The following is a 21487-nucleotide window of genomic DNA, read 5'->3' as shown; positions in this document are numbered from 1 at the left end:
GACACTTTGATCTTGAGACTTCTAGCCCAGAACTGTAAGGAAATAAATTTCCATTGTTTAAGCCCCCCAGTCTGTGGTACTTTGTCACAGCAGCGCTAGCAGACTAATACTCCATATCTACTCCATCAGCAATTTCTGCTGGTTCCACCACCAAAATGCATAGAAAATCCAACTATTTTTCACCACTTCTACTGACATCACCCTGGTGCACCATCATCTCTCAATGGATTCTTTACAATGGGCACCTAATTGGTCTCCCTGCTTCCACCATTGCATTCCTACAGCCTATCTTCGATACAGAAGCCAGAGTGATCCTATTAAAATGTATTCAAACTATATAACTCCTCAGCATCTTACCTGAGTAAAAATACAACGACCTGGAGGCCCTACACAATTTGGAGCTGCACCTCTTGGTACTGTGCTCCTCTTATTCAGGTCCAGCCTCACTGGTGTCCTTCCTGTCTTGGAAATTTGCCACAATGCTCCACCTCTGGGCCTTTATATTTGCTAGTCCTTCTACTAGGAACACTCTTCCCCCACATACCTGCAGGGCTCATTTGCGGACCTCCTTTAAGTCTTTCCTTGAGAGTCATTTTCTCAAGAGAGCCTTTCCTATCCATCCTGTCAAAATTGCATACCACCCCCTGCAGCACTTCCTATTCTATTTCCCAGATATATTTTTCTCCATAGCAGTTTTTTTCCCTTGTAAAACCAGTGCCTAAACAGTGCCTGACACACTGTAAGCATATATGGTAGAATGGATCATTTGGTCCCAAGTCCTCCCTGTATCCACACCCTCTGCCATATTACTTGGCAATGTCCTTCCACCATGGCCTAGGTGACCTGGCTTGTCCTGTTTCCTGCCACTGGTCTCAATAATGTTACTTGCTTTGTTCAATGGGCTATTAGCAGACATGATGACGGGAGCAGAGGCTTAAAATGGGCTTGTTCATTGAAGCGTGCCTCTTGTGCTCTCACAATTACCATAAGAAAAATATGCATGGAGTGACTCATTAGTCCCAGGACAAAGGTGAATGTTACATGAAGCAGAGTTAAGTCACCCCAGTCACATCAGAGAAGGCCAGCCAAGATCAGCTGACAACTAGCCAACCCACTGACGCATGAGCAAGACCAGTCCAGATCAACCCACCCCAGCCCAGACCAGTCAACTCTCAGCCTCCTGACTCATGCAGTTTTATAATAAGTGACTGCTGTTTTGAGCAGCTAAGTATTGGGGTGGTTTGTTATGTAACATTATTGTGCCAATACATAAATGAAACAGCATGCAATAAATATTTGTTGAGAAAGGAGTAAGCGTATTACAGCGATTACCATAAACCCTGACACACCTGTGCTATGAAGAAAGTTAACCCACATTCTTGGTGCTACTCCTTTGTTCTAAATACTGGAGGGCTAGGAACAATTAAAGAGAGTCATCCTTAAAGTGCTTTGCTATACACTGGTCAGGACACTAAACACTGGGCCCACTTTTTTCTAAGTTTATTTTGAATTTCATGTTAGGCCCATTAAGCCAGGACTCCTGGCAGCAATACAACATCTTTTTAAACTTCTTTTATTATTATCATTGTTTTAGCTTTTCACTAATGATAAAAGGAAGAATAAACACTAAAGACAATGACATCTGATCTATTTAGCATAGGAATTGTGCACTCTCTTTCTTTGCTGTATTTCCACCCCTTTCATTTCTCTGCCAAGTTACACATAGGTGGTTCCTTTCTCCATCATTTTGCCAAGTTTGAGAAACTTCCCTATGCCATTACCCTCCCATTTCATTCTCAAAGGACCAAATGCCTCAAGAATTTTCTGGCAGGACCACCAAAAATTCACAGGATAAGGATTTCAGAGGAAAGGGAAAGAAACCCAACATACCTAAAACAATCATTTCTTTTTTATGTCATTTCTAGTAACATCAACAATTATGTACATACCAGAAATAGAATCTGAGCAGAACTAATTTTAAAAATGGCCTGTGTCAGCACCAAATCCCTCCATACCAGCTTCCCTGCCCTACCTGCCACATACAATGTACCTGACAATCCAGAAAATTATTTCAAATTTACCTGGAAAACACCAGGCATGGAAATATATAAGGGTTTATGAAATTATTAAATGAAGTATGTACACTGCAGAGAAAAATGGTGGATACGTAATATTACCTATCAAACATGGGCAAAGTCGGCCCTGCGACCTTTAGTATTTATAGTCCAAGTAGCCTAGCACCTGTAGATGTTTGCCTGGAACACGCTCACGTACCCCACAGATAGAGTGTCTCTGCCTGAGAGATAAGACATAGCCAGACTTTCCCTGACATTCCTTTGCCTGAATTCCAGACCAAATCCACATGATCACAGGGTGTATCTCTTCCTTCTTCTACCACTGCCCCAGGGCCTGCTGACCTGATTCCTACACCAACTCATCTCTATTTTGTTCCAGGAGGCAGACGAGTGGTATAAATCTTTAGTCCAACCCTCACTTTGGAAAAGGAACAAACCATTCTGGGTCACTACTCTCCCTGATCCCTTTAGGGAAGGCCTGACAGGATGCCAGAGAAAGGGAGGAAAGTGACTGAGTTGAAAGTAAGAAGGTTAGAGGGAAACAGGCACGCCTATGAAGACAACAGAGAACGAGAAGCAAGGAAGTCTGTAATCCTGGCCAGGCGCAGACAAGAATCCATCTTCGTCAGGAAGGTCCCAGGGATGTAAAGCCGAGTAGTGCAGAAAGTCACAAGGCAGACAGTTAGGGTCCTCTGGTCTACCTCCTGCCTCCAAAAATATGAACACTGCCCAAGATTAATGGTCATTTGTTTCATATTTTTACAATGGAGATTTTAGTTTGCTATATTTTATTACTTTGTGCCCCCGTGTGGCTAACTGGGCACTCTCTCCACACAAATAAAATATTTTTCTTTTAGTTATGAAGTAAGACTAGGTCCAAGTGGCCTTTCTATATTAGTAAACAGTGTGGTCAGGCTTGTAAATGTTGTTCTAGCACTAAAAGTCTCCAAAATTCATTTTATCACTCACCTACATCACACATACATACACACACACACACATACACACACCTGTTTGCTGTGTGACAGTTTTGTTGCCTTTATTATATCGCAAAATTGTAAGGGCCTGAGTCTCTGGCTCATCCTCCTTATGTAGTCCATGATCAGGTCAGAACACGTGAGCAGAGCAAGCACTCAAAGATGCCCTTATGTGAAATTACATAAAATGGTAGTTTGGTCAACTTCACGTAAATTAGCAGTTGGGAGGGGATCTGTTAGCAAGTTAGGAAAGAAAAGCAAGAGGACAGGAGGAATTCACCAAATCTAGCTTAGACCCTGTCCCTCTGTCTCTAGGGACCAGCTGAAATGCAGCCTCCTTCAAGTCTTTCCTAGCCAGTGATGTGCTGGTAAATGTTAACAAATTGCTTTATGGGGAAAGAAAAGGCCCTGATTTGTAGCATTTGTCAGTCCCATGGTACACTCCTGCCATGGCTCATTCAAGCTGCCACCGTGGATGGCACTGACCGTGAAGTCAGGAGGCACAGTCAGCTGCCACCAGCCAGTGTGGGCTGGCTCCTGCACCCACTGTGCCCAACCCCGCTGTCAGCATTAATCCTGACCTCTTGATCCCATAAGTCTGTTTTCAGTGTTATTAAAGCCTGCACCTAATTCTGCCTGGCTAGTCTACCTTTTCCACCTCAATGATAAGATCCTTGAAGAGCGGCACTGAATCTTATTTATCCAACACAGAGCCTTCAAAGGTAAAAAGAGAGATATAGATAGACACATTTCTATAAATGCACATAATCTTTCAGAGAAGTGTAGCTTTAAAACATTTGTTATTTCTGTTAGTCTTTTAACATCCTCAGGTGCTCTGAAGCTCTGTATTTGACAAAGCCCCTCAACACGTGTGGTGGAACAAATAGTAATGAAAACCCCAGTTTTCAAGCAAATAGACTGCATTCCTTAGCCTCCCCTGCAGTGAGAAATGCCCATGTGACTGAGGCCTGGCCACAGAAAGCCAGGCCATGCGATATAACCAGAAGAGTTGTGTGGAAGCTTCTCATAACTTTGGTTAGGAGGAAGCTAGTACATATTTTGTGTCTCTTCATTATCTTTTTTCCTAGATTGCAGCCTGGAATGTGCACCTGATGGCTAACGCTGGAGCAGCCATTTTGGTCCAAGAGGAAACTCTGGAAATGGAAATTCTTGGTGGAATCAACCAGACAGAAGGGTCCTGGGACCACGAGGAGTCTGTGGAGCATAGTTCATGGATTAAACCCACATTGCCTACCTCTGGCTATTTACAAAAGAGAGAAATATGTTTCCATCTTGTTAAAGTTACTATCGTTCCAGGTCTCTGTTACAGCTGAAATTTATCTTGAAGAACATACTATGGCATAACATAGGAAAGATTTGCAACTCTGAAAAATAACACAAGTCAATAAGTCCTGCTTCCAGAGTGATCCAGAGCCACTTCCTAATATAATGGCATAAGGCTTTCTTACTTGTCTCTCCAAAAGTTGTGACCCCAATGTCCACAAACATCTTCAATCCCAGTCTTCACATGATCAAAAAACTAAAACAGAAAAAGCAGGCTAATTGATTAATTTTTACCTGAAATCAGTAATTTCCACTCTATTTATATCACGCCTAAACTTCAAAGAGCTAGCCCTCGTGGTCTAGTGGTTAAGATTCAGTGCTCTCACCACTGTGGCCTGGGTTCGTTTCCCCATCAGGGAACCACACCAGCCATCTGTCAGTTGTCACACTGTGGCAGCTGCGTGTGGCTGTGATGCTGCAAGCTATGTCACTGGATTTCAAATACCAACAGAGTCACCCATGGTGGACAGGTTTCAGTGGAGCTTCCAGGCTAAGACAGCTTAGGAAGAAGGACCTGGCCACCCACTTCTGAAAACTTGGCCATGAAAACCCTGTGAACAGCGGTGGAGCACTGTCTGATATAGCGCCAGAAGGTGAGAGGATGGCACAAAAAAGGCTGAGCAGGGCTCCACTCTGCTGTACACAGGGTCGCTAGTGACTTGGTACTAACAACAAAAAGGCTTCACAGACCCTGATAGTTTTTGCTTTTTGGTTTTTTGTTTGTTTGTTTTCACTGAGAGCAAGAAAATAATTCACCTTCAAACAAATTGATGTGTGTCATATTGATATTATGCAATTCTTAGATTATTTTTCTCATCATAACAGTTTGCTCGTAATTTTGGAAAATACGAAATATGGTAATAATTGTCAAGTAGAAACATTTTCAGATTGAAAGAAGTTATAAGAGGGGATTCCTTGTCCCTCTACCCCTGCAGGAGTTCAGCAGGCTAACTCGGAGAAGCCATCGTGGGGCTATCTTCATCCCACACCCCCAGCTCACGCCTTTCTCAGCCTCCCTCTCTTTACCCTCTGCCATTTCCCCCTGCTTGGTGCCAAGCTGTCTGACTTATTCGAACAACTTTTTCTTTGATCATTTAAATTGTTGGACTACACCAACACCTACCCGACAATGGATTTCTTCACTGACAACTTGCTGTTTCCTGCTGGACCTCTTAACGTCAAGAAACTCCACCAGTGGTCGGATAGTTATCCCCTGCAGAGGGAAAAAAGTGAATTTTCTTATAAAACAAAATCAAAAATTCAAGAATAACTTTTATTCTCCTAAGCTTTGATAACCGAAAGATATCTTGTTCCCAGGATTTAATATAGTATGTCTAACATTTTGTTCATTTTTCCTTCCCCTTTAATAGCTGGCCTATTTCCAGAGGGTCACGTCCTAACACCTGCTGTTAGAAACAAATCATGGTCAACGTGCAAGAAAGTGAAAAGGAACTCTGAAAAACAGAAAAAGAAGAAATTCTAAAAAATAATAATTCTCTGATTCCAAGTCAGAGGAATCACCTACTTGTTGTATTATCCATAGGAAACTTTTTAATGATTCTTTCATTCATTAATTCATTGTAACAATTTTAATTAGCTTCTGGGGCAGACAAGTCAGCAGCTTGGGCAACAGGGACAGAAAGATGCAGAGCTAAGGACCCCGGCTCTGGGACTTGGCAGTCTGTGGAGGGAAGGATTTACCAAAAACAGTTACAAGTAGGTAAAGGAGGAATGAGAGAGAGACACAAGGAGTGGCTCAAGAAAGGCTTGGTAGAGAGGGAACACCAGGTCGGAGGCTTAAAAGATGCTGGAAGCATATCCTAGCAGACACCAAACACGGGCAAAGGATGAGAAAGGGCACAGAGTGGGTTTGAGCGTGTTCACCGTGAACTTGGGAAATGGAGACAACCATGAGCTTTTCAGGAAGCTAGGAAGAGAAAAACATTTCCTTAATATGATTAAAAAAAAAAATCTACCATAAATCTATAGTGAACATCTGACTTAAAAATAAAAGCTTAAAAGCATTTCCACTAGAACGAGGAACAACACCAGGATACTCCCCATCTGCTGTCTGACACAGCCCTGCATGTCCCAGTCAATTAAATAGGAAAAGACAAAGGTAGAAGCACAGATAGTGAAAACGAAATGACAAGATTTTTGTGGCTCATGGATGACCTATTTTTTTGTCCTAAAAAATCTACAATTCTTTTTCATTTAAAAATAACAAGGAAGTTTAGTAGAGTGATGACAAAATCAACATACACAAATCCATCCTATGTTCTAATTAAAAAAACAAAATCAACACCTACACAATAGCAATGAAAACTATATAGAGAATATATATGTAATACTAATATATACTAGCATATAATATATATATATTAGTATACTCTATAGATACTAAATATCTATATATACTTATATACTCTCTCTACATATGTTTGTAATATATAATCCTATCATGAAATGCACAAAACCTTTACAAAGAGAACTATAAAACTTAAAAGATATTAAAGAGATTTGAGATTTAAAAAGACACATAGAGTTCCTAAATGGGATTACTTAACAATATTATGAGGAAAATTTTATCTCCATGTATATGCAATGTAATTCCAATAATATGTTCCAAAGGGTTTTTAACAGAACTTGAGAGGTTAGATCTAAATTAGTCTGGAAGCGTAAATGTAACCAGAAAAATTTAGAAAGAAAAGACTGATGGGGAACTTACAGATGTCAAAACAAACTATCAGCTAATGTATTTTAAATTATATGATACTGGCACTAAAATGGGCGAGGTGAGGAGGGGGTGAACGTGGTCAAGGAAGATTCCCAAGTTTTTCCTTGGTTGGTAGATGGCTGCCACTACTTAGCATGAAGAACCCATGTATCAGAGGGGTTATTGGATTTGTGGGGGTGGGGGAGTGGATATGTTCAGAGATGTTCCCTGCTATGAATTTGATTTCTGTCTCACTTCTCTGCATGTCTTGAAGTTTCTATGAATGCTTCTGATAATATAAAGCAACTGTAACACACACACATACATAAATATTTTAAAGGATGTCATTCATTTTGTTCCATCAATCCAGCTTTGGGCATTTTTCAGCTTAACTTTAACTTTCTGAAGTACGAACTGATTTCACCAAATCTGGGGTAAGACATACCTTGTGTTCTATTTGCATTTCAGTATGCCCCTTTGAAATAACATAGGAGGTAATAACAGTTTTCCAGCCAACACATACTCTGTAATTTTTCACTTACGTAAGTGAAAACAGGTGTAAACATGTGGTTTACAGAGATGGGTGATTTCATTGAGTTCCAGATTTCATGAAGCCATTAGTTTAATAATAGCTCCAGGAAAAAAATCAACAAAATCATTAATATTTTTAATACTATACAATGTGTTCTAAGGACACTAACTGTTGTTTCACATGCCTTTTTTCTATCAGTATTCATTTAGTAAGTAATAATGAGAGCCTGGTATTTGTAAATATAGGACATAAAAATAAGGAAAGAACACAGGGCCTTCCCCAATCCCTATGTTGATCCTTCCACTAGACGGATAATGTGGAAGTGAACGCACTGTCACAAATAAAACTGATCCACTACAGGAAGCCAGTGTGGCCTGGTGCCCAATCAATGCAAGTTTGTAAAAGTACAACATATTTTAGTTTATAATTAACAGAACGTATTGATCATATGCAACAGAGCATTGACACTGTCTTTTAAAAATATGTATTTGTTTAAACAGCTCCTTTAACAGTCACCCCTTCCTCTGAAGCACTTGCAGTTGTCACGTCATGCTTAATAGGGCCTATCTGATAGGTTCTGCCTTCCTTCCCCTTCCTCCCTCTCCCCTTCCTTCCTCCATCCATCTATTCTGGGGGTAGAGTGCATGGCATCTGTGTACGTCATATCCAGTTCCCCAAGCTGGATGTTACATTCTAGGAGCTTGGATGTCTGGCTGTGAGAGAGAAAAAAACACCTTAGAGAAGCCACCTTATTTTACCACGTTGGAAAATTCCTACTTTAGGTCACCTGGTGAGCAACTTGATAAGGCTTAGAAAATAGCTTGTTACCATCCATGTAGGTTAAAAAAATAAAGAAACCCCTTAGTTTTCCATCAAACCACTGAAAAACGTATTTGCAAAGCATAAGTTAAATTTTCACCCATCCGTTCAGATTTGGCACAATAAACACAACACCTCCGAGCCAGGCCTGAGGGACTAAATTTTGCAAAAAAAAAAAAAGGAGGTGGGAGGAACTATCTTATATTTCTTTGCTGATTTAGCAGGCAATTTCCAGGTAAACTTGAAGAAAGTATTGCATTAAAAAATATCACTATCATTGCTATGCTATCCTCTATAAGTCTTTCTCATATTTCAAACCCGGTCACAGAGATCACGAACCCAGCCGTACACATGGTATTTGTTTGAGTGTGGGAGAGTGGGATGAGAATAATAAAAGTGTTCACGGGGGTGCTTGGGCCCCTCACGCCGCAGTCTCAGCGCCCTCTGTTTATCCTTCTTTCAGGACTTATCGTACTGCCCAGGCATCAGTTGTCATGTCTGTCTCTTCCCCTAAACCACGACTTTCCCTTCACTGTGTCATCAGTGTTTCTCTCTGCTGTACCAGCAGTGTTCAGACACGCTGCTGTGGTTCCCATCTGTGAAAAACAGAAACAAAAGCCCTTTTTTGGCACACATTCCCTCTGGCTGCCACCTCTTTCCTCTATCAGATCTCAACAGGGTTGCCTGGATCTCCTGTCTCCAATTTCTCTCTTATCCTTCGCCCGGGAATCCAAGCAATGGGGGTTTCGTCCTCACCATCCGCCCCAAGTGCTCTGGTGACACGGCCACTCATCATCAAGTGCTGCATCCAACAGTCCCTACTCTGTCCCCAGCTGACCTGACTTTGCAGATGCACCTGTCACAGTTCCTAGAACCCTGTCCTTCCTGAACACTTGCTTCATTTGACTTCTGAATAAGCCCCTCCTGACTTTTCCCCCACTTTACTAGTCACCTTTTTCAGTCTCCTAGGCTGGTTCCTCAACATTTTCTTGACTTCTAAATGTTAGCATGCCTTCTTTTCTATGTTCTTTCTGTACTCACTCCTTGAATAGTTTCTTCCAGAATCATGCTTTAAAAACCATCTATAGGGGCCAGCCGGTGGCACGGGGGTTAAGTTCGCATGCTCCACTTTGGCAGCCCAGGGTTCGCAGGTTCAGATCCCAGGCACAGACCTACATATGGCTCATCAAGCTGTGGCAGCATCCCATATACAAAATAGAGGAAGATTGGCAACAGATGTTAGCTCAGGGCCGATCTTCCTAACCGGAAAAAAAAAAAAAACTATATACTGTTATTAGTGCCGTCAAGTGGATTCTAACTCCTGGAGAGCCTGCATACAGCAGGGTCTTTTTGCACCATCCTCTCACCTTCCAGCCCTATATCAACAAGTTCCGCTGCTATCCACACAAAGTTTTCATGGCCAATTTTTTCGGAAGTGGGTGGCCAGGTCCTTCTTCCTAGTCTGTCTTAGTCTGGAAGCTCTGCTGAAACCTGTCCACCATGGGTGACCCCGCTGGCATTTGAAATCCTGATGGCACAGCTATCAGCATCACAGCAACACACAGCCACCACAGTGTGACAACTGACAGATGGGTGGTGTGGTTTCCTGACCAGGAAACGAACCTGGGCTGCAGCAGTGAGAGCGCTGAATCTTAACCACTAGACCACCAGGGCTGGCTTTTATATACTGATGAGTCTTAAATTTCTATTTCCCACTCTGGCTTCTCCCATAAATTCTAGACCCATGTATACAATTGCCTATTCAACACCTTCATTCGGATGTCCAATAGGCTAATGCTCATGTCCAAAACCAAACACCTAATTTCCCATCCTTTAAACCCAATACTCCGTTGGTATTAAATTAAATATCACCTTCTTGGGCCTGCCCGGAGGTGTAGTGGTTAAATTCGTGCGTTCTGCTTTGGCGGCCCAGGGTTCGCCAGTTCGGATCCTGGGCGCGGACCTACTCATGGCTCATCAAGCCATGCTGAGGCAGCGTCCCACATAGAAGAGCTAGAAGGGCCTATAACTAGGATATACAACTATGTACTGGGGATTTGGGCAGAAAAAAGAAAAAGAGGAGATTGGTAGCAGATGTTAGCTCAGGGCCAATCTTCCTCAAAAAAAAAAAATCACATTCTTTCACCTACTTGCTCAGTCAAAAACCCTTGGGACTAGCTTTTACTGTTCTTTCTCTCACATCCTAAATTATTCGCCTACACTTTTCCTTCTTAAAAACATCCTTGCTCATTTTATTGTAGGAACAGAATAAATTTTTCTAAATTGCATCTAATTCTACTTAGTAATGGTACATGTTAATTAAAAATAGAGATGTGTCATTATTACGTTATACATGCATATATATGTATATATACGTGTGTGTATATATATATATGTGACCATTTATTGAAGGCCCTCACAATGTCTATAAAATAGTCGGCAACATCATTTCAGTATGAGAGGCTAAGTCAGAAGAGGTGAATTTGATTGTTGGGAAAGGCCACCCCACCACGGGTCCTGAGTGTTCCCACACATTCTTGCAAGATGTGCCAATAACACAAGGCCCTGACTGCTTTTTACCCAGGCTGTTTCTCAAGGTTGTGTTTGCAGTGAGGAACCTTGAAAGAGGAGGTAATGTCACCCTCCAGACAAAGGGTGATGGATCCTCAAGCTCTGGGTCTGTCTCCTATAACGCAGCCCACTGCATGTGCACACATCCATCATGGGCCCAGTATGCCACGCCCATGGGACTAACACAAAACCACCATGAAGCACTATCTACTGCTTTTGCCATGAGTAATAAAGTCCTATGTCTCCGACCCAGGAGTCATGTGTCTTCTCCCAGCATCCATGAAAGTTTAACAGGCTAACTTGTTAACTTGCAAGTAGAGAAAATCCAAGACAGGTCACAGTCCTGGACGGTGAGTTACAGCAGACACAACACCAATGTGCCAGGGAGGCTAAGAGAGACTGCTGTCTCTTGAATTCCAGTCAGCCTTGCTACGTGAAGGACTTCTAGATGACCACTGAGTGGAATTCCAGAATTCCGAGGATCTGCTTTATGTGTATAGGGATAAATTAAATAACAACTAATGTATTCTAATCATTTTTCCTTTCAAAGAAAAGAAAAGTACATTGAGAGGCATTAGTTTTTCTTTCTTCTGGTACCATTTTACTTAATGTTATCATTAAAACACAGCAAATCATCAGGTTAAAACCTTGCATCAGGTTCTGTGTTTACATACATATTTCCTCCCTACTGCCTGGGAGGGAGGGACCGTTATCCAGATCTTACAGCTAAGTAAGTATCTCCTTCCAGGTTTCCTTCCCTGAGTTTTTAAATTATTGACGTATTCTGGAAAAAAGATCCTTTCTGAAGGGAGTGTGTGTGTTATCCACATGTGTGTGCATGTGTGTGTTCACAGTCTCTTAACAGCCAGTGGTGGGGAGGAGAATGGGAGGGAGAGAAATGGTCAGCGTCAAGGACCCAAGCAACATCCCTTAGTCTACGCTCTGTGCGCAGACAATAGCGAAGAGGAGAGGGCAGCAGGCGTGCAACTATGGCGATTCCTCTTCCCCACACATCACAGTGAGCTCTGCCAGGTTATCCTTAAACCTAATCAGAGGAGAAGACCATCCATGAGGTTTGCTTGCAGACTCCAAATATTGAGCCCCAAAAATCTCCATCACCAAAGAGTTAACTTGATACATTTACAAAACCAAATATAGACAATCCATCCTAAACTATTTTGCTTGTTGCCTCTGCTGTTTTTAATTTGTCACATTAAAAACTTTGTTAATCAGTGTTAAATATTGATATACATGGTGTCCATTCAAAGTGGGTGTGTAGGCTTTGAATGTGGGGAATCAAAAACTCACTTATATATTTGGGTTGAGCTATGATTCCAAAAATCCAAAATACTATGAGTGTAATGATATTATATAATCACCTATACACACACATTCAATGAACAATAGTATACATTTTTGTCATACTTTCTTTTTTCCTATGCTATGTTTGTTCTGATTGTAGAAATGTAATTTTATGTCTGTTGAATCTAAGAACTAAAAAATCTGAGCTTATATTTTGTACGCCCTCTCTTGAATTACATCTTTCTAGTAAGTCATTTTCATTGTACTTTACCAATGCACATGTACATGATGTTGGGGGGGCTCTGGTTTTGCACTGTAGATATTTGAGAAGCACTTGTGTAGACAGTAATGGCTAATACATTCATCTCCAAACGACCTAGTTCCCTGTTGCACTAGACTGACATGGTTCTATTTTCGTATGTGATACTCACATATGACACCTGAAGTTCTGAGAGCGCGCAGAGGAGTCCAGAGCATTGACTAAGCCTCAGTAAGGCTTGCTGTGGGTGGTAAGGACAGGGCAGCTGGCCTAGGAAGAGATGGTGAGTCACTCACCCCTGCCTGACTTTTCTCCTGGAGCACAGTGCCCCAGGATGCTCCTGAGAGATTAAAACGCTCAAGGCAAAATTGATTCACTCCACAATCCTGCTTCAGGCAAAGTGTGATAGTAGCAAACTGGATGTTTGTTACAAGGATCCTACAAACACCACAGAAGAAAGACGAAGCCAAGAACACTTGCTTCTCCTCACACCCAGGTGTCTCCCTGAGTATAACAAAGGGACTCAAAACAACATGGGATGGTTGAACCGAAACTAGTATATACAACCATAACTGAAACTGTTAAAACCATGACCTGGTAAATAAGGATTTTTGTTAAGTGAGGTCACTAGAGCTCAGTAGTTCTGAGCCTGCCTGTGGAGTCAGAGTCCCTGGCTCAACCTCAGCTTCCATCTGTTACCAACACGTGTCCTCGGTCAGTCTGCTTTCTCTCTTTGGGCCTCAGTTTCCTTAGCTGGGGGTAACACTGGTCTCTTTCCCAAAGGTTGGTTTTGAGGATGACAGGAGATTATGCATATAGGAAAGCCCTTGTCCGAGTGCCTGACACCAGGAAGCCACCACGGATGGGTACCGGCATTATAAAGGTGCTGATGACAAAGACGAGGACGCAAAGTGGTCATTTCTTAACTTAGAGAGGGTCTCCAAAGCATCCTTCTCCAGGATTGCTTGGACAAGACAACCCATTGTCCCCAGTGTTGGGGGTACGCATGAGTGAAGGATGAACTGCTTTTTGGAGAACCAACTAGAAAGAAGGAGAAGTACAGTGAGCTACAATAGAGTACTTACTATGCACCGGGCACTCCACTAGGCACTTAGAGCTAAGACCACACTGGTTTTGACTTCCTGCTCCACGTTTACTGGCTGTGTAAACTTGGGAAAAGCATTTAACCTCGGTTTTAGTGCCTCAGTTTCCTCATCTATAAAATGGGAACAACAGCAGTGACTTCTCCTAGAGTTTCAAGCCAGGGAATAGTTATCAGGATTAAATGAGTTAATGTGAAAGGTGCTGACACCCGGGTCAGGCACCAAGCAAGTGTTCTGGAACTAATTGTTAAACAAGAATTAAAAAAAGACAAAAACATCTCCTGCTTTTCCTCCTTTGTCACTCATCACTCCTGCTCAGCCTCCTTGGCTGCTCTCCTCTCCTCCCCAATGTCTGAAGGTTGGGCAGCTCCAAAGCCCACTTCCTGGTCCTCTTTTTTGGTTCCCTTGATGTACATTTCACTCCCTTGGTGATCACTTCCAGTTTCATGGCTTCAAATACCAGCTAACTGCTGAGGACTGAGCTCCTTCCTGAACTCCAGAATCACAGGACCCTGCCTACTCATCACCTCCACCTGGAGGTCTACAGCCACCCCCTAACCCAGCGTGCTCAAAACTGAGCCACCGATCTCCTGCTCCCATCTCCTCCACCCACAGCCTCCCCCTTCCCACCTGAGGGCATCCTTCCAGCTGCTCAGACCAAAAACCCTGGAGCCCTCCATGAGTCCTCCTTCCCTCACACCCCACGTCCAGGCCATCAGGGAATCCAGCAGCTTCCCCCTCGAAGCTCTCACCCTCCTCACCAACTGTATTGCCACCACCTGGTATCGCCTGATGACTGCACCAGCCCCCACACTGCTTTCCCACTTCTCCCCTTTCTTCCTAACAGACTCATCTCGCAGGGCCCAGGGTGATCCTTTTACAAAGTAAGATAAAACACATCACACTTCTGCACAAATCCTTCTGATGGCTTCCACCTCACTTGGAGAAGAGCCAAAGTCCTGACATGACCCTGCATGGCCTACATGATCCAGGACTCCAGAATCTCCCTCACCTCACTCACCCCACTTCCCCTCCAGCCACACCAGCCAGGAACACCCTGCCTTCACACCTCCGCCCTTTACTCCCATTTGCCTGGAATGGTCTTCAGCTTAGCTAATTCCTTCACCTCCCACAAGCCTTTGCTCGAACGTCATTTTTTTTCATTGTTGCTTTCCATGACGATTCTATTTAGAATTGTAAGGCCCTCTCCACTCCTCCATCCTCACGATGCCGGACGCCCTGTCCTTACTGTATAGCATCCTTCACCCCGAACATACGCTGCAATTTACTTACTTATTATGTTTTCTGTCTGGTGTCTGCCATCCCCCCGGGGATGTAAGCTTTGCAAGCACAGGGACATTTCTGTGTTTGGTTCACTCATGGATCCTCAGCTCCTGGAGCACTGCCTGGCGCACAGTAGGAGCCCAGTGCGTATTTACGAAATGAATATCTACAAGATATAATCTCCTAGGGGCTGGCTTATTAACTTAAAGAGATGGATTAACTTGAAAAGTCAGGATCCTGACACAAGCGCATGTTCTTCCCACCACTCTCTCTGCCTCCCAATATTAAACCTGGATTCACTCATCCCACCCTTCCAAGGGACACACTGCCAAGCACCCACTCACGTCAAATAGCTGTTGGAAGGTCATCGCACAACTAGCATTTTGCGAGCATAGTTACTAGGTCAGAGAGTAGGACAAATGACAGGGATTAGCAAGCGCAGTTCATAAGTTTCTGGTGGTAAGCTTAGATCACTTAGCTGAGTTTCCTTAAACAACAATCCTCTGTGTAGACCGAAGAACCAAATTGGACCCTCTTAGGCCCCCGAACAATCCAGTGACATGAGGAAATATCGTTTTCCCTAAAACATAACTACCAAAGCTTCAACATACCTTTGCGACATTGCATTCTGTAAAAGGACTCCATTGTGATAAAAAGAGCTTGTTTGCTCCTGGGAAAGAGAGATACTTTGCTGGGAGAAAGACCTCTACTCACCAGGATGAAGACAGTAAAGAAGATGACTACAATTGCAGCGGTAATGAACAGCTTTTTACGAGGAAACACAGCAGCAGGAAGGAGAAACACCAGCGCAAAGCAGATGGCACCCCGGAGCCCTCCATAGGCAATGATGAACTGATCCTTGAAGGTCAAGGGAATCGTCCGGAACCAGTTAATGACCTGAGTCAGGACAAAGACACCTGAGAAGAAAAACAAAACCAAAGAAAACAGACTGTGTGAGGCCAGAACAGGAAAATACGGAGACTCGTTTTCTGTTCCTCTGTGACAGGGCAAAGTATTTAAGAATAGGCCTCACGATCTTTTCCCTTTTCCTCTGCCTTACTAGTACTATCAGGCTCTTGCACCTTTGTTGTTCCAGGATAATGGGTGAAATTCTGGAATCAGAGAAGCCAAGAGAGGTTAATTTGACTTATAGCAAAGGCATGAATATATTCAGGGAAGGAAAGAATATACCAGGAAGGGGGGAGAGGAGGAGGAGGGGGAGAGAAGGAGAAAAAGGAGACAGAGAAGGAAAAAGACAAAGAAAACGAGGAGGAAGAGAAAGAAGGAGATGAGGAAGACACAAGATGAAGTAGCAGCAGCAAAGGGGACGGACAAGAAGAAGAAAGTCCCATCTTTCAGCGAGTGGTGCTGAATGCTCATTTGGGAAACAAGAGCTCATTACCCAGTGCTCGCCAGATCAGACAGAAGGCCAATGTGAAGCAGACGAAGGCCCAGTTCCACTCGTGGTTCTTCCCAACGGTGGACACGCCCATGAAGATGAAGATCAGGGTCTCGCTGACACTGCTCAGCATCTTCATGAAATACTTGATGGTCGTGTAGGATTTTTGAGATACATTTTCTTCCACATACTTATTCATAGTCATTGCACACGCAGTGATTCTGCAAGAAGAAAGGCAGCTTCTACTTAAACATGACAATGATCCTAATCAGAATATAAGAGTCAGCACTTAAGAGCTAAATTATAGCTCTACTCTCTGCCCATGACTACAACGTTATTGACTGATTTTTATAAGCGAATGAGATTTGCATCCTTGGAAACCTTACTATCTCCGGAGTTCTTCGTCAATACCCATGGCTCCAACTACTCGGCTCCACCCAGCTTTCTCGTACCCACAGCTCTCCTTAACCCAGAGCCACATTCTCAAAGGTCTATGGACATTGGTACCATCAGCTCTGCTGTCAGCATCACAAAGAAAACAAGTCCATAATAATTTCAAAACCCACTGTCTTCCTATGAAAACATGTTCATCTTCTCTATCCCTCTATTGCATAAAATCCTAAACTTCAAACTACGGTGGCATTCGACTCCTCTCTCCCGCCACATCTCCTCAGTGACACCCCATCACCATCTAATTGGTCACCAATTGTTTTTGATCCCTCACCTTGAATATCTTGGACCCACTCACTCTTTTTTATCCCAATGCCTTAGTTCCAGGTCTCATTTCTATTTATCTACTGTATCCACTTCTGGGAAATTCAAAATGTATTGATAGGCTCTGAGAACCCCTAAAGGAAAAAAACTCTCTCGCTCATTTTCCCCAGCATTTCCAACACCCCGGGACCCCAGAGCTCTTTATGTCCCTTCCCATATATCTATTTTAAGACAGCACTTGTGCACACTCTTGTGAAGGAAGGGCTCCAGGATCAAGTCCATACTCCTAAATTGGACACCTGAAGCTCTTCACACTCTTCCCTCAGCGGACAATCCAGCTTCCCATCCTACCCTCTCTTCACCCAGCATACACCATATGCCTCTACTGTCTGTAATTTCCCAAACACGCCCTGCTCTTTGCTGTCTTCCAGCCTCACTGTACACATACGCTCTTCTCTGCCTGGAATTCTACCCCTGACCAATTCAAATGCCACCCACAGAGGGAAATTTAGTACGAACTGCCTGACAGCTCATACTAGGTTCCACTAAAAGAGACATAGTTACTATAAAGTACCAAAAGGACTTCATCAGATGACACTGTAGAATGCAACGGAAAGACAGAATGCGAGAGAACCTCATGCCCTCCACTGAGTGACAACCATGCCATAAACCAACTGCTGCTCATCACCCATGACCTCTTCCACATGCTCGTCACTCTCAAACTACAGTGACTCTACACGCACTCCTCCTGCTCCCTCCAACCACTGCACATGGTCTTCCTTACCCTGAGATTCCTGACGTTTTATGAAAACCCCCTACTGTGAGCACAAGGATAGGTAGAAGAATGCAGCCTACAGGCTCCCTGAGTTAAGATCTAAACAGGCAAACATGAACACATTTCACTGTAAGGAACAGACTTGTTCCTTACACAGAAACATGTATATTTATTTTTGTGCCCCCTATTAAAACAAAACAAAAATCCCACCAAGCCAAGGACCATGCATTTAGCCACGATGTCACTGTCCCCAGAATGGGCGGGTTTTTCTTTCAGATTTATATGAGTGAGGAATGCATAATTCACGTGGTTCCCAAAACAAAGAGTGCCTTATTAAATGGGCTAACAAAATTTAGTAGCCACAAACACACAGCAAAGCCTTTGAATAGCTGAGGGCGTAGGTAACAATGGCCAACGTTTACAGCACCTCTACTCTGTGCACGTACTGTGCAAACGCTTTGCCTAGATTACATCAGTTCAGTCTCATAACAAGCTTCTGAGGCAACTTCCATTATCATTCCATTTTACAGATAAGAGAACAAAGGTAGACAGAGATCCACTTACTCAAGATTACACTGCTAATAAATGATGGTGCCAGGATTTTAACCCAGGCAATCTGGGTGCTAACTCAAAGCTAGCACTGTTAAGGACTTAACTGTTGCCCTTCCTAAACTCTCAGTGAACCCAATTATCTCTGATAGGAGAGAGGTCTTAACCCCTTGCCAAGCCCTTTCTCAGGCACAAGGCTGTTTGCATCAGTTTCCTATGGCTGCTGTAAGAAATGAGCAAAAACTTAGTGGCTTACATCAACACAAATTTATCATGTACTTCCAGAGATCAGAAATCCAAAATCACTTTCACTGTCTTCTTGATTTGGGGCTAAAATAAAGGTGTCAATAAGGCTGTACTCCTGGAGGCTCTAGGGGAGAATCTGTTCCTTGCCTTTTCTAGTTTCTGGAGGCTGCTTACATTCCTTGGCTCATGGTCGCATCATGCCAACCTCCGCCTCCCTGGTCACATCTCCTTCTCTGACTCTGATCCTCCTGCCTCGCTCTCCTAAGGATCCCTATGATTTCATCAAGCCCAGCTGGATAGCACTGTTACCTCCCCATCTCAAGACCCTAATTTAATCACATCATCAAAGTCCCTTTTACCACGTAAGGTAACACATTTGCAGGTTCTGGGGATTAGGATCTTTGGGGGCCGTTATTCAGCTAACCACACTGGTGCTGCCATTCACCTCCCTTGTGTGGTGGCCACAACCAAGTGCATGTCCCAAGATGAGCATGGCCAGAGCTGCTCACATGTGCTTGGTGACAGAAGCTAGTGGGAGCTCTGTTACAATGACCTGACATAAAACACTGGCATCTCCACCAGCAAGCACTAGAGACAGGGAAGAACAGAGTGGAGAGTGGCATCTCTGAGCGAGCCTACACAGGACATCTTGCCAGCACCCACCTGGAATAGAAACCACTTGTTAACTACATGTCTGAACATCTTCATGCTTCATATTTTGGTTTAATTTTTCTTTAACCAGACTTTAAAAAGTAAGATTTGCCCAATACAAAGTAATGAGGGCACAAGCCAGAAACTGATTAAGGATCTGAACCATATGTTTTATAAAGAAAAGACATATACACAGCAACACAAACTAATTAGCCTTTCCTAAATGTTGCCAAGTTGAAAGCTTGTAACAAAAACAATTTATAATAGCCATATTACTTTTTGAAATTCTCTAATCCTATGCAAAAGATGCTTCAAAATGTTTTTATTATAAAGCATTTAAGCTTTGACACAAATGTGGAGAAGAGTAAACACCACAGTACCCACTACCCAGCTTTCTCCAATCATTTTTATTTTTTAAAATAAAACATCAGGTATAGAGTTGAAATCCGTACATTTCTCATACAAATCTATTTCCTTCTTTCCCTCTTAGCTTTGGATTGTTTTATCATTCAAAGAAGTGATTTTTAAAAGGCTGGAGAATGTCATTTTCGTGAATGTGCTAAACATTTCCCTCTGAGATCACATTAGCATCAGCACCTGGTGAAACGCAAACCATATGGGCCAAAAGTCCTCAGTTCATCACATGAGCTATTGAACAAAATTTTCTATTCAGAAATGACTGAAAAATATAACTTTGGTGTAGGAATAAAAACTAAATGAATTTTACATGAATGTCCACAGGATCAATTTCCCATTGCTTTGTATCCGTAACATGACACCAGGAGCGATTCTCACCTCTGCCAGACACCTCACTGTAACGTAACACTGTTTCCTACCAGCATCCGTGAGAGCCTTGAGGGAAGAGCGCCCTTGGTGGGGCCTAGAGGCCCAGCGCCTGGTGGTGCCCTGTTCAGGAAGTGTGGGCACGTCCATGACACTGATGCACCCTACGGGCTGGGGACAAGTGTTCCAAACGTCCCATTCTGGTATGTCACTACAGCTTAATGCACATGGCCTCTCAGGCAAAGGCCAGGAGGTGTTTTCATTGCAAAGCGGTTTTTTGCTGGAGTGTAATCTGACCTGAAGTCAAACCACCTCACTTCAATAACATCACAAGTACACAAAACTACAAAAGAACTGGTCTCCCTAATTAGGGAGGTACACATAAATAGAGTCTCCCAGGAATCGGGAAGAATAAAACCTTCTCTGTTCCCTTCGTAGATCATCATCTACAGCTGGTAGTCTTAACTAGCAACGAAAGTTTGAGTCTCCTTCATTTTTCTAAAAGAAGCACAAGAAACTCACAGAGCTGGGGAATGGTGCAGGCTGGTGCTTGCCTGGCCTCAGCCTTACTGGGTTTGGAGTATGTGGCCAGGAATGTCCTGGGGTACAAGGTCACATCACAGCATATCACAGTGGCACTGCACGTTACAGAGAGGTGAGCCTTCTTCCTCCATCATCATGTGAACACACACGGATTTCATGCCTGAAGTCCACAGCCTCTCATCCTCATTCTGAACATCGGTGTGATAATAGCCAACCAAAACAATAACCTAAATAGACTCGTTACATTTTAGAAAATTCTAGTTGAATTTCTTAACTCTCAAGTTCCCTCCAACATAAAACTATAGGCCTTTAGAGTTCCCAATATGACCTTACTTTCATTAGCTCGGGTCATTGAATTATCTTTTTTCTCCCTTTCCATGCCTGTCTTTCTTTCCTAATCTTCATATTCAGTTAATATGATTGGGAACAATTTAATAGCAACCAACATTTTCCTAGCATCTACTCGGGATCAAGTTCCAGGCTAAGGTCTTGGAAGGTGGAAGCAAATAAGATGCAGTTTCTACTTTCAAGAGTTCACAGTCTAAAAGGAGAAAAAGTCATGAAGAGATAATTGTAACACAACTCGGCAAGTGCTAAAAATGGGAGGGGAACGATGTTTCAGGAGTGAAGGAAAGGAAATCGCTACTTCTGCCACAAAAGAGAGGCCAACTGAGCAAAGTCTTTATGGATAAGTGAAGAGCTCACCATGCAGGAAGAAGAAGAGGAAAGTAAGTCAAGGAAAAGAGGCCATGTGCAAAGGCATGAAAGAAATAAACAGGTTGGTACATTCAGGGAACTGCGGAATGATTCTGTTAGCTGGAGAGGAGGGGGTGATAATGTTGAGA

The 21487-nt window shown here is 43.0% G+C and overlaps 1 protein-coding gene across 1 annotated transcript in view; it reads right to left on the bottom strand.

Moving 5' to 3' along the window:
- The window catches only part of SLC9A2 (solute carrier family 9 member A2), a 106534-nt gene that overhangs the window by 25060 nt on the left and 59987 nt on the right, over positions 1–21487 (bottom strand). Inside the window, exons 4-7 of the mRNA XM_004435871.2 lie at positions 16385–16602; positions 15697–15899; positions 5520–5609; positions 4522–4592 (exon numbers count right to left, since the gene is read on the bottom strand). Of these exons, the coding sequence (XP_004435928.2) occupies positions 4522–4592; positions 5520–5609; positions 15697–15899; positions 16385–16602 (582 nt within the window). The remainder of the gene's footprint in view (positions 1–4521; positions 4593–5519; positions 5610–15696; positions 15900–16384; positions 16603–21487) is intronic.

Source organism: Ceratotherium simum, chromosome 40 (genome assembly GCF_057802395.1).
Source record: "Ceratotherium simum simum isolate JZ-2026a chromosome 40, ASM5780239v1, whole genome shotgun sequence".
Classification (NCBI taxonomy): Eukaryota; Metazoa; Chordata; class Mammalia; order Perissodactyla; family Rhinocerotidae; genus Ceratotherium; species Ceratotherium simum.
The sequence above is the reverse complement of the archived record's forward strand: the minus strand, read 5'-3'. Positions and strand labels throughout refer to the sequence as shown.